This window comes from Bufo bufo, chromosome 9, assembly GCF_905171765.1.
Source record: "Bufo bufo chromosome 9, aBufBuf1.1, whole genome shotgun sequence".
Classification (NCBI taxonomy): Eukaryota; Metazoa; Chordata; class Amphibia; order Anura; family Bufonidae; genus Bufo; species Bufo bufo.
In genome coordinates, this window is record NC_053397.1 from 106,074,781 (window position 1) to 106,089,624 (window position 14,844).

Here is a 14,844-nt window from a genome sequence, read left to right on the forward strand (position 1 = left end):
CCTTCAAATCGACTACCCCTGAAGCTCATCCTGACGAGACAGGACGGGACCAGGCAGCAGTAAGGCATCACCTTAAGCTGGTGAGGGCAAACACCAGCAAGGCTTCTATAGCTGTTGTGACTCCTCACAAAAGGATCCGGTAAGCGCAATACGCACCATTTCCTATTATTTTTAGTCCAGCACATGAGGCGCTGTTTTTTGTCTTTTTTTGTTTCTGTATACCTCTGTTTTCATTGCTATGGGACTGCCGGACCCGCACCTAACTGACATTAATGGCATGTCCTAGAGATCAATCAATGTCCCAGATGGGCCAATCCCTTTAATTCAGAAGCAGACGCATCGAACTCACCTGCGAAAACTGCTTCCCTTTCTCTCCCCTTTCTCAGCACTGTCCTGTGCTCTGCTGGTTAGCTGGCTGTCCTGCACGTATCTATACATATGCTGCAGCGGGAACAGCAAACAGTCTGGAAGTTAACGGTGCCACTTACCCTCAGGCTGGCAGATCCCTACTGCTGCTACAGGCGCCAGGACACCAGCACCCCCCTCACGGGAATGTACGTACTAATCACTAGTGTTGAGCAAACTTGGGTTTTCCAGTTCGGCGTCCAAGGTTCGGATTATCTAAGAATTACATTATGGATTCTGCTACCACGGACCATAACTTATGGTCCATGGTAGCAGAGTACATAACGGAACGTGTGGTTTCCAGTTCGATATACAATGTTCTGGTTATCTCAGAATTCCGTTATGTATTCTGCTACCATGAGTTATGGTCCGTGGTAGCGGAATCCATAATGTAATTCTTAGATAACCCGAACCTTGTACACCGAACTGGAAACCACAAGTTCGCTCAACACTACTAATCTCCCAATCATCTGCTGTGGTTGGTGAGGGTACCTGCAGTGTACCCCCTGGACCTGTGGCAGGTACACATAAAAATATGTGTACCCCAGGTATAAAAAAAAAAATGTCTAAAACACGAGGACATTTTGTGTCTACTGTCAGCCTTTGTGGTCCTAATAAAGAATAGGTCGTGGTAACATATTGCACAGCATTTTACATTGATTTTCATCGCTCACATCGGCCCCTGCCTCCATTTATGCTCACAAGCAAAATCAGAAATGACTGTAACTAAGTATTAGTGTGTTTGTAGAGTGTGGTTGAAAGCAGAAGCATCCAGAGGAAACCCATACAAACGCCATGTAGCTATCTCCCTTGTTCACATGGCGGTCCCTCCCTAGTGAAGCAGGGCAACAGTGCTAACGTGCTGACCACCAAACCGCCACTCTGGATCCTAGTCCTAGCAAATGGGAGAATCATCATAGGCCTACAAGTCTCCTCACTTCTGCTTCTAGCTTCCCACAACACTGGGTGTTCTCGTCATGATGGGACAAGTAGTTTCATGTCACCAGCTGTAAACTACAAAGAGGGGGACAGACTATTCAACCTGACTGTTACAATGACAAACAGATGTTTTAGTTCTACAGGTTGGGGTTTGAGAAGATCATGCTTCCTGGAGCTGTAAAGTAGATCTTTTTACAACTACTTTCCAGGATAATCTCTATCCATATGCTACATACACACAGCTGTGTGCAGAGGTTCTCAGGTCAACATTGGAGGATCCTTATTCACACGTCAGTGTTTGGTCAGCGATTTCCATCAGTGATTGTGAGCCAAAATCAGGAGTGGAAGCTACAGAGAGATTAGGTTTATTGGAAAGATTTGCTCCCATTCTCTGTGTTTGACTCACACCTGTTTTGGCTCTTAATAACCGATAGAAATCACTGACCAAACACTGACTGTGTGAATAAGGCTTTATGAGTAACTGGAGTCCTGTTAAACTTCCATTTCAAATGCTAGGTTAAACTGTAAACCTACAGGAAATAAAATGAATAGAAATACCTATAGGCTTATTATCAGAATTGCCTACGCAGCTGCAGGGAACATGTCTTGCAGATCTAACAGGAGAGCAAATATAACTGTTTACAGCAGTCTGTACTCTGAAAAGAAGACGTAAGCAGCAAAGATTCACTATAAACCTGTATCTGTTACATTTTTGGATTCCTCAAAATTCCAAGATGTGTATTTATGATAATAGGAAATTAGAATGGGATTCTGGTGGTACTGCTGTTATTTCTCCTTATAATATGCAATAAACAAGTTTATAATTTTATGTATTTTAGTTGATCGACCTCCACTGGAGACTTCACGATATGTCCATGTGCCATCCAAACAACCAGACAAGTTAGGGTTTGACGAGGTGAGTTATTCTTCTCTGGTATACTGCTGACCTAGGACTAACGATGGACACTAAACTAACCACAGTAAAGCTCATCAAGACAGATTTATCATAATTACAGTGTGAAAAGTTGATCAATGATGATGATGCCGAGCTTAATGCAACACTTTGGAGGCATTTTCCTAACATAGGAGTCTCCAGGCTTAAAGCAGTTCTCAGACAACACTACTTTTTACAAGGATCCCTTAAGAATAAGCTGATTACAGCCTGCCCCCTGCTAAGACCCCTTGTACAGTAGTAAATGTTCAATCCCCCAACATCGATACAACAGGTGAAATTAAGCATTACACAATGCATATTCAAACCTATTTTTGGTATTACAAGAGGAATGGAAGTAGCTACTAAATCTGACATGTCAGGAGAGGTGACAGGTCCCCTTTAGTGCTCTCTACTCTGGCCTTGATATGCCTTCTGGCCAGAGGATTCTCTCTATTATCTCTAAACGGTATGCAGAGTGTCTCATGATGATACAACAGGATTAGGCTGAGCTCACATTACCGTTTAGCTTTCCGTTCTTCTGGTCCATCAGAAGAGGAGAGAGAGAAAATAAAAAAAACAGGATACTGTTAAAAAAAAAAACGGATCCTGTTGCATAAGTTGTCATCTGTTTGAGCCATTTCTGTCTGAGATCCATTTTTTTAGACCAAAAAAAAGTCCTGTTTTTTTTTCTCTCTCTCTTCTTTTGATGGATCAGAAGAACGGAAAGCTAAATGGTAATGTGAGCTCAGCCTTAGTTGCATCCCCATCAGTCTAGAGCACTATATCTGAATTAAAGAATGGCTGGATGTGCCTCATAGGCATCTGTTTTAAGGATCCTATTTTGCAAGTGACAGTAAATAACACAGTGTAGGCTTCATATTGACTTAGCAGAGTTTATCATTTCAAAGGTAATAGAAGCTGGAGGGGCAGCTTCAGGGTTAACCTGTAAAATTTGTTAGAGGTAGTAAGTAAAAGACCATTCCAGGGATTCCAGGCGAGGAATGTACGTCCGCTAATTGAAGAGCTACTGTTTACAGTCTTGCACTAATTGACTCCAGGTGTTTCAAGGTTTTCTTGCTGTGGATCAAAAGATTAATAGTTTGATCATTTATGGCCAGAACTTAAAGAAAAAACAATTCAAGCTTTTCCTCATCATTCTGCACTCATTACCCATAGTGACAAAGCAAAAACAGAATGTTTGACACCTTTGCTAATTTATTGTAAAGGAAAAACTAAAATATTGCATTGACATAAGTATTCAGACCCTTTACCAGTACTTAATTGAAGCACCTTTGGCAGTGATTACAGCCTCAAATCTTCTTGGGGATGATGCCACAAGGTTTGCACACCTGGATTTGGGGATTTTCTGGCATTCTTCTCTGCAGATCCTCTCAAGCTCTGTCAGGTTGGATGGTGGACAGACATTTTAATGTCTCTCTATTAGGCAGGGCTCTAGCTGCGCCACCCAAATCCATTCACAGAACCTTCCCTAATTCATTTGTGTTGTCTTGACTGTGTGCTTACGGTCAATATCTTGTTCGAAGGAGAACCTTCAGCCCAATCTGAAGTCCAGAACACTCTGAATCAGGTTTTTAATTAAGAATATGTTTGTACTTTGTTCCATTCAGCTTTCCCTCAACCCTGATGAATCTCCCTGTCCCAGCCACTGAAAGTACTCTCACATAATGATGCTGTCACCACCATGCTTCATTGTAGTGATGTTTATTGGGTAGGTAATGAGCATTGCCTGGTTTCTAGATATGACATTTAGAATTGAGGCCAAAAAGTTCAGTCTTAGTTTCATCAGACCAGTGAATCTTGTTTCTCACAGTCTGAGTGTTTCTCAACTCCAGTCCTCCGGGCCCACCTGCTGGTCATGATTTGAGAATATCTCATATAATGAATGCCTGCGGTAAGTCCAGATGCATTGACACTAATTATATCACCTGTTCAATGCTAAGGCAATCCTAAAAACATGACCAGCAGGTGGGCCCTGAGGACTGAAGTTAGGAAACACTGCTTTACATACTTTTTTTTTGCAAACTGCAGACTAGCTTTCATGTGTCTCTTACTAAGGAGAGGCTTATTTCTGTCCACCCTGCCATACTGTAGTGATGGTTGACCTTCTGGAAGTTTCTCCCATTGGACACAGTATCTTTGGAGCTCAGCAAGAATGATTATTGGGTTCTTGCTCACTTCTCTTACAAAGACCCCTTTACCCCAATTACTTGGTAGGGCGGCCAGCTCGAAGAAGGGTCCTGGTTGTTTCTATCTTCTTCCATTTAGGAATTACAGAGGCCACTGTGCTCTTGGAAACCTTCAGGGCAGCAGAAATATTTTGTACCCTTCTTTAGATCTTCCACACAGTCCTGTCTACAAGCTCTACAGGCAGTTCTTTCCTCATTATGACTTGGTATTTGCTCTATTTGTCTTTCCAAATCATGTCCAATCAACTGAATTACCACAAGTGGACTAAAATCAAGGTGTAGAAACATCTCAAATATAATCAAGAGAAATGGGAGGCCCACAGAGCTAAATTGTAAGCTTCATGGCTAAGGGTCTGGATACTTATGTCCATTTAAAATTTTAGCTTTTCTTTTTTAATATATTTGCACACATTTCTAAAAATTTTGTTTTGTATATGCAGTTTTATGGTGAATTCCTCAAACTACACAGCTGACTTGTCTTTTTGTGCATGCAACAGAAAAACTGTGGTCGGCGATGGTCACCATTTTGATCCTAAACTACCAGAATTTTTTACTCAGGCAGGGTCAGAGTCAGGAAGGTGTGATCACATTTACTGCCTGGTCCAGTTGCAGAGAGAGATGAGGATCTAGGTGTAATGACAACACCCCCATTGCTCCTAGAGGCTCATTTGCTTGTATTAAAACTTCATATGAACATGGGACCAATACAAATGTCTTCAGCTGCCAAGTGCACGTGTAACAGGTTAGCCAGTTCCATAGGTACAAATCTGCTGACAGACCTTTTAAATGGTATTTTAATGTCAGCATGAAAAACTAGTTACTTTTGTAATTTAGATTTTGTTACAAAAATGTTACATTTGCGAATTATTCTGTATACTCCATTATGATGGCACCCCTCAGTGTTTAATCTGCATAGTAATGTAGACATCTACCTACAGAGGTGGTCACACATGCTCAGTTCCATTCTTCAACTGCCACCAGCCATATCTACTATTAGAAGCTGTGACAGTTACAGGGAAAGCCCTCTGCAAAAGAACACACCGCCTGACCTGCCAGCTGGAGGAAAATCGAACAAAGCAATTGAAGCTATAAATGGTGGGATCATGTGCGGTACCCGGCTGGTTCTATCCTTGTTTTAGAAATACGGATGTAGTAGAGTTAACACTCGTGAGACGTGTTATCTAAACTAAATGCGTTAAGCAACCACCTTCATTTGCATTTCAATGGCTTTTGTCTCAAGATAACGCAATGAGTTAAGAAATTTGAGTTAAAAGCTGGAGTGCTAACCCTGCTACATCTGTAGATTGTCATGTATTATATGATGTCAGATTTTTTTCATATGGCAGTTAACCCCTTTAAGCTCTATCCTTGGAGGAAATTTGCCAATGTACATCACTCATAGGGCCCCATTGTAAAGAAATGTGTACCACATGATCTGCTGCATTTCTTGTACAGTTAAAAAAGGTATGCAAATGTATCCACTCAGTCAGGTAAATGGAGCCCTATGGATACACTTAACAAATATGCTGGGAGCTTTTCCTGGCATATATGGCAAACATAAGGCTCAGAACAGAGCATTAGGCCCCTTTCACACAAGCGAGTAGTCTGCGCGGGTGCAATGCGTGATGCGAACACATTGTGCCCGCACGGAATCCGTACCCATTCATTTCAAAGGGGCTGTGTACATGAGCGTTAGTTTTCAAATCGCAGCATGTTCTGTATTCAGCGTTTTTCACAGATGGTTGCTAAGAGATGTTGTTTGTATACCTCAGTTTTTTATCACGTGAGCGTAAAACGCATTAAATTTCATTGCACCCACGCCATAAAAACTGAACGCGATCACAAACAAAACTGAATGAACTTGTTTGCGAAATCACACATTTTTCTACTGAACGCATTCGCAATGCATCCGGACCTAATCCGCTCACGCTCGTCTGCCAGGGGCCTTAGTCTGGTTTTTCGGTAGTCTTGAGCATACTACTTACCTTCTTTAAAATGCAGTCTTTACTCATAAGCAGTGTTGAGTGAATCGAACCCCACAAAGTATTTGAAAATTCGATTCGGCTGCTTTAGGTGGAATTTAACCCAAAAAATTTGGTTCATGATGAATTACTTCGTCACAAAGCCCATTTCTTTGTAAGTAGTGTGTGCAATGACAGGGAGCGGTGTCATTGTACCTCTCAGATGCCACGTTCATTCATGATCTCGGCATCTGATATACATAACACAGTGTAAATAAAATAAAAAATGATCATACTTACCTGCTCCATTTGCTTGCGATGGGCAAGCCGCCGCCATCTTGCTTAAAGAGGACCTTTCACCAGAAGAAAGACTCTAAACTGACTATACAGAAGTGTAGAGCGGCGCCCAGGGATCCCCCTGCACTTACTGTTATCCCCGGGCGCCGCTCCGTTCTCCGGTTATAGCCTCCGGTATGTAAGTAGTTAGGCTCCACCCACTTGATCCTGCCGGCGTCTTCTTCTCCTATGCTGTAGTGCTGGCCAATCGCAGCGCTCGGCGAGCAAATGGAGCAGGTAAGGCTACTTTCACACTGCCGTTCAGAGCGGGTCCGTCTGATGTCTGCTCAGACGGATCCGCTTCTATAATGCAGACGTTTGTATCCGTTCAGAACGGATCCGTCTGCATTATAGTTTGAAAAAAAAACTAAGTCTGAAAGTAGCCTGAGCGGATCCGTCCAGACTTTACATTGAAAGTCAATGGGGGACGGATCCGTTTGAAGATTGAGCCATATGGTGTCATCTTCAAGCGGATCCGTCCCCATTGACTTCCATTGTAAGTCTGGACGGATCCGCTTGCCTCCGCACGGCCAGGCGGACACCCGAACGCTCTAAGCAGCGTTCAGGTGTCCGCTCGCGGAGCGGAGGCTGAACGCTGGCAGACTGATGCATTCTCAGCGGATCCGCGTCCACTGAGAATGCATTAGGGCTGGACGGATGCGTTCGGGGCCGCTCGTGAGCACCTTCAAATGGAGCTCACGAGCGGACACCCGAACGCAGGTGTGAAAGTAGCCTAAGTAGGATTTTAATTTTTTTATTTTACACAGTGTTGTGTACATATCAGATGCTGCCATCATGTATGAACATGCCTTCTACAGGTGCCTTCTAGGTACAATTACAGCGGGCGTCACAATCGCCGCTCTCTATCATTGCACCCACTACTTACAAAGAAATGCGCTTCGTGACTAAGTAATTCATCATGAACCAAATTTTTTGTAAATCAAATTTTTCAAATACTTCGCTCATCTCTAGTCATAAGAAAGGACGGCATGGGAGTCTTGAAATTCTACAGCTAAAAAGTTAGGAAGCTTTATTAGGGAATTGTAACATGAAAAGTGACTATAGAAATGAATCTATGCTGATGCTGTGGCTTGGTGTGATGCATTTATAAAAAGTCACCCAAAACTTTGTGAATCTTCTGTAGACTACACATTTCAATATACATGCAAAACATGTACCATTTAATACTTAGTAATTGTTTTCCATCAGGTTTTCCTGATCAATTTGAAGCGTCGTCTAGATCGTCGTGTCCGGATGCTACGTAGTCTATATGAACTGCAAATCCAGGTGAAGATATTTGATGCAGTGGATGGCAAGTAAGTCTACAATGCCAAACTAATGTTGTGCTTTCATTTTTCTATCTTTCTAGAAATGTGTCTATGTGTTGAATAATACACATTTCTAGAAAAGAGTGTGGTTATGACAGATGGTTGTCTAATGTTTGGATATCACACTGTATATGCCATTATCTGCATATCTCCTGCAACACAAGATTCTAAAGCAAATATTGCTAATATTGGATGCATAAGATTTGAATCCCTGGTTATCCCCATTATTGTCACTCTATAGTACAAGTTGAAGACCTTAAATCTGCGACTTCATCTGAGCTTGAGTGACAGCAAAGCGGAAAACATTTTTTATTATTTCATCACTTGTTTCGACTTCATGTCTTTCATACAAAAATGCTCTTATTTGAAAAAGAAAATGTTTGTGATTTTAGAGTGAATGTCAGATCCCGTTTTGTTCATCACTTATACTATGTAATAAAATCTGCTAAATTTATTGTTTGCTTAAATGACTATGGGAATTTAGGCAGTCCATGTGCAGATGTATGGTGCTCAATGTGGCTCTGCTTCTGTGGAATATTCTGTTAGGGGATATATGCTTCAGAAAAAGTCTCTTTAAGCCCCCTTCGTGATATTGTCCCCAACATGCCCCCACAGAAATCTAAATCCAACAGACATTTATGGGAGGACTTTATCAAGCTCTGTCTTCAGACTTCCAGCTTCAAAAAATTGCAAAATAGTGACTTTGTGACGTTTGGGCTTACTTACACATTTTGCGACTTTTTGTATTTTTACACCACTGCAGTTTTGAAAAGTCGGTGGAAAAGTGGGAGTGATGTAATTTAGGGGAAAATAAAACACTTCTACTCCAGGGATATTACATTTGGAAGATTAGAAGCACTGCATGTCCAGTGTTGACTCACGACCACCCGATAGACACTGGCAGGGAGAGGGTTGGCAGGTCTCCTCGCAAGTTCACAAAATCCACATGAGTCTCTAGTTCTACTGACTGCCCAAACAGACTTTCTTCTGCAGATTCCAGATCACAAACCTGTCAGCTGATCAACTTATAGAGAGGAAGAGGACATATATGAAGAACAAATGGAAAAGGTTAAAGCTGATTGGTTTATTAAATACTCATAAAAGACATTTAAAACGTGCTTCAATAAAGTGCCATAATGAATGCTGAGGGTTTCACCTCCTTCCAGCTTTGTGTGGGGCAAGGTCAACAAAAGTCTGTATACTCATTATATTGGAAAGGTTAACCCCATCAACACTAGCCATTTGCCTACATGGTGTAAGTACATCAAGTGTACAAAACCAAAATCCTTCCCATGGTGTTCCTTAAATTGTGCCGACACGCTGTTGGAGATAAGCCCTTTTCGTATGTTGGTACAATGTTCCCTAATACGGGTCTTCATCTGTCCCATATAACATTTGCTGTCGGATATTCCAAAACATAAATGCCATTTTTAGGACCACAGGTCAAATCCCTCACCTTAAATTTCTTATCTGCATCCACCCCCTAAATAAAACAACAGGTGTAATTTTGTTTCAAGATCCAGCAGTTTTACAAGCTTTACAGTTACAGCCCCCAACACATTTAATCCCCTCACCTTTTGTGTATCCACATATTTACTGTAGCTTTTGGTTAGCATATCCTTAATATTATCACCCCTCCCCAAAAAACTATTTGTGGTTGAGCTGGCACCAAGTTTCCTACCACTAGGTCACTTTGAACTAGGTGCCAATTCTTTTCAACAGTTTGTTCTACCTTTAAAGCCTCTCTGGAATGTTTGGTAATAAATATAGGGTTAGCGTAAGGAGGATGGTGACCACTCAATTCACTACTAGGACCAGTACATGAAAGAAACTTCTACTTGTTCATAGTTGTATTTCCTTTCTAAAAATCTCTGTCACTGTCCTCCTGAAATATTTTAAATCCACGAGTAATAGTGACAACTATCTGCTGCGGTGTAACTATTGTGGGGATTCGCTCTGATAGTTAGAATTAGCGGGTGCAGCACAGAGGCAAAGTACAAGTTCTTGGTTCAAAACATCAGTGTTTATTCACACGTGAATGCAGAACAAAAACACAAGTTGCTTGGTGATCGTTCACACACATGAAACGTTAATATACAAAACAGTCACCTTTTCTCCTGGGTGTTACTTCACACCCTGTTAGAAGTTCTGCTTTGTCAAGTCCACAGGCAGGCGTTAGGCGGCCTATTCGCCCTCACAGGGGCCTGAGCCCTCCAGCCCAGCTCAAGCCGCAGATCCCAACACAGCCCTCAGATCACAGCACACAGACCCCCTGAGCTCCACTGTCAGACGGAGGTAATCCTCCTCACCTGGCAGTGCTGGCTGGTTTTTATGCCTGGCAAAACCCGGCCTTGAACATGGGGAGTAGTCACTCACCCAGCACTTTGACTACTCCCAGTAAGAGCCGTCCAGAATCAGCTTTTACAGCCATACTAAGTATCAAGGTGTCAAACAGCAACTGCTGCTGACACATAAAAACCGTCTCTTACTCCACCGAGGCCAGGAACCTTGGTGACACATACCTAACATCCACGATGATTCCTTGTACCTTCTTACACTATTTACATCTGTAGTGTGACAACCGTCCAGCTGTGCCTTTCCATAGGGCGCATGGACATGCAGGGAACACCAGTATAGCGTCAGTACAGGAAGAATCCAGAGTCCATAAAGCCTTTAACCATTTCACATCTGGGCCATTTTCCCCCTTCCTGACCAGGCCTAATTTTGCAAATCTGACATATCTCACTTTATGTGGTAATAACTTTGGAACGCTTTTACTTATCCAAGCCATTCAGAGATTGTTTTCTCGTGACACATTGTATTCATGATAGTCATAAATTTGAGTCAATATATTTCACCTTTATTAAATCAAAAAATCCCAAATTTACCAAAAATTTGGGGAAATTCTCAATTTTCAAAATTTCAATTTCTCGGCTTTTAAAACAGAAAGTGGTACCTCATAAAAGATTTATTACTTAACATTCCCCATATGTCTACTATATGTTGGCATCATTTTGGAAATGTAATTTTATTAGAAGGCTTAGAAGTTTCGAAGCAATTCTTAAAATATTTAAGAAAATTGCCAAAACCCACTTTTTAAGGACCAGTTCAAGTCTGAATTCACTTTGTGGGGCTTACATAGTGGATACCCCCATAAATGACCCCATTGTAGAAACAACACCCCTCAAGTTACTTAAAACTGATTTTACGAACTTTGTTAACCCTTTAGGCGTTCCACAAGAATTAAAGAAAAATGGAGATCAAATTTTCAAATTTCACTTTTTTGGCAGATTTTCCACTTTAATCAAATTTTTTCTTTAACACATCGAGAGTTAACCAACAAACAAAATTCATCATTTATTACCCAGATTCAGTGGTTTACAGAAACACCCCACATGTGGTCATAAACTGCTGTATGGGCACACGGCAGGGCTCAGAAGAAAAAGAGCGCCACATGGTTTTTAGATGCCATCTCCCATTTGATGCCCCCCTGATGCACCCTTACAGTAGAAACTCTAAAAAAGTGCCCCATTTTGGAAACTAGGGGATAAGGTGCCAATTTTATTGGTAATATTTTTGGGTACATATGTTTTTTTTGATCATTCATTATAACACTTTATGTGGCAGGGTGACAAAAAAATTTGTTGTTTTAGCACAGTTTTTATTTATTTATTTTTACAGCGTTCACCTGATGGGTTTGGTCAAGTGACATTTTTATAGAGCAGATCGTTACGGACGTGGCGATACCTAATATGTATACTTTTTCCTATTTATTTAAGTTTTACACAATAATAGCATTTTTGAAACAAAAAAATTATGTTTTAATGTGTCCATGTTCTGAGAGCTATAGTTTTTATTTTTTAAATGATTTTCTTATGTAGGGGCTCATTTTTTGCGGAATGAGGTGACTGTTTTATTGGTACCATTTTGTTGGACATAGGCCGTTTCGATCACTTGGTGTTGCACTTTTTGTGATGTAAGGTGGCAAAGATGGCTTTTTTCGACACATTTTTTTTTTTTTACAGTGTTCACCCGATGGGTTAGGTCATGTCATATTTTTATAGAGCTGGTTGTTACGGACGCGGAGATACCTAATATGTATACTTTTTTTTTTTTTTTTTACTTTAACACAATAATAGCATTTTTGAAACCAAAAAAATTATGTTTTTGTGTCTCCATGTTCTAAGAGCTATAGTTTTTTTTATTTATTTAATGATTTTCTTATGTAGGGGCTCATTTTTTGCGGAATGAGGTGACGGTTTTATTGGTACCATTTTGTGGGACATAGGCCTTTTTGATCACTTGGTGTTGCACTTTTTGTGGTGTAAGGTGACAAATTTTTTTTTTTTTTACACAGTTTTTATTTTTTAAGGTGTTTATCGGACTGGGTGGATCATGTGAAATATTTATAGAGCCGACCGTCACGGACGCGGCAATACCAAATATGTATTTTATTAATTTTTTTCTATTTTTAACTTTTTATTTTATTCCTTACTTGGGGATTATTTTATTTTTTTACATGTGAAACCTTTTTCTATTTTTTTATTTTAACACTTTATTTTTTTATTTTTTATTTTACACTGTGCATCCCCCTTAAGGTCATACAAGACCTCTGGGGGACATTTAACTTCACTTTATTTTTTTTTCCACTATTGATTTCTCCTGTAACTGGGGCTGACATAGTAGCCCCAGTTTCAGTGGAAATACACCCCCCAGAGAGGCTATATAGCACTATACTGTGCTGTACAGCCTCAGTGCAGGGCTGATCGAGGTCTGTAGAAGACCTCACAGCTCCTGCACTCACCCGACTCCGGCGGTCACAAGACCGCCGGGCCAGAACAGGAAGCGCATAGCACTTCCTGCTCTATATACACAGCGCTCGGTAAGCGCTGTGTATACAGCGATCTAGAAGGCAGGGACACCTGGGAACTATCCCTGCCTTCTCTAAGGGTTGCCCTGCTGTCACTCACAGTGGGCAACCCTTCAGCAGCTGCACGATTAGCGTGCAGCTGCGATCTCTGAATGGACATTTTAAAACGTCCATTCAGAGATAGAGAACCACCTCCCGGACGTTTATAGTCTATGGGTGGACGGGAGGTGGTTAATGAAAAAAAAATGTAGCCTTTAATAAAAAATAGAATAGAATTCAAGACATGAACAGAAGCTGCCACTATTTATGTTTAAAATAATTATGAGTGGATAACTTATTCCCTTCCTTGAAGATTTCCAAATCTAGAAATTTCTAATTATATTTATTGCCATTAATACATAAAAATTTTGTCTAAATATGGATTCTTTTACATAATTTTTTTCTCCCAGTTTTCGACATACAGGATGGTTAAACTGGGGGCAAATTTCGCCCCATAGCCATCCCCGTATACTGGACATAGTTATTTTCATCAAACCAAAAATAGTTCCTAGAAAGGCAAAACCAAATACTATCAAAACAAATATGGAGCCCTTTTTTCTGTACATAGCTGAGATGCTCTAGTAGCAGATTCTGGATTTTCTTGATTTCTTTTCCATCAGTTGGGGAGCTGACCTTATAAACACTCAATATAGCTCAGTTCTTATTTTATGATAAGAATGTGGATACAATAAGTGTTTATGACCTCATAGTAGTTTAGAAATAAGATGACCGGCACAAAGAGAAAGTGAAAGTACCAGTCCCACAGAAGAACAGTTAAAGGGGTTGTCTCACTTCAGCAAATGGCATTTATCATGTAGAGAAAGTTAATACAAGGCACTTACTAATATATTGTTATTATCCATATTGCTTCCTTTGCTGGCTGGATTCATTTTTCTATCATATTATACACTGCTCGTTTCCATGGATACAGACCACCCTGCAATCCATCAGTGGTGGTCGTGCTTGCACAATATAGGAAGAAGCACTAGCCTATGTGCGCTCCGATGGTCCTGGCCACCAGAGAGGCTGACGCTTTTTCCTATAGTGTGCAATAATAATAATCTAAATATATCTGATGTCTGTGAATAAAGTGACATCTTGAAAATAATCTCCAAATTCCTTCCAGCATGTTCAGCATTTATAGAGCTTGTGCTCTCTCAATTATAAAAGAGGAGAGTGGCCGTAATCATGCAATGATGCCGTCACTGCAGACTAAGGCTACTTTCACACTTGCGTTTTGTGCGGATCCGTCATAGACGGATCCGTTCAGATATTACAGCCGTCTGCATCCGTTCAGAACGGATCCGTTTGTATTATCTGTAACATAGCCACGTCTTGAACACCATTGAAAGTCAATGGAGGACGGATACGTTTTCTATTGTGCCAGATTGTGTCAGTGAAAACGGATCCGTCCCCATTGACTTACATTGTGTGCCAGTTTCATCAAACGGACACCAAAACGCTGCAAGCAGCGTTTTGGTGTCCGTCTCCAGAGCGGAATGGAGACGGAACAGAGGCAAACTGATGCATTCTGATCGGATCCTTTTCCATTCAGAATGCATTAGAATGCAAACTGATCCGTTTTGGACCGCTTGTGAGAGCCCTGAAGGGATCTCACAAACGGAAAGCCAAAACGCCAGTGTGAAAGTAGACTTAACTGTGCAGCTCCTGTAAAGGCAGTGCTTGTAGTAGACTACATTACTGCTGTTTCTTAAAATGCTTGAAATTGAAAAAAAAAAAAAGTTTTTCTTTGAAGCATAGTGAAGATTGTCTTGCCTGCCCGACTATCTCCAGTGTCTGGCCTCTCCTAATCACCAAATAACAG

The 14,844-nt window shown here is 41.0% G+C and overlaps 1 protein-coding gene across 1 annotated transcript in view; it reads left to right on the forward strand.

Moving 5' to 3' along the window:
* COLGALT2 (collagen beta(1-O)galactosyltransferase 2) overlaps positions 1-14,844 on the forward strand; it is a 175,064-nt gene that overhangs the window by 139,981 nt on the left and 20,239 nt on the right. The window contains exons 7-8 of the mRNA XM_040408284.1: positions 2,184-2,260; positions 7,992-8,098. Coding sequence (XP_040264218.1) covers positions 2,184-2,260; positions 7,992-8,098 — 184 coding nt within the window. The remainder of the gene's footprint in view (positions 1-2,183; positions 2,261-7,991; positions 8,099-14,844) is intronic.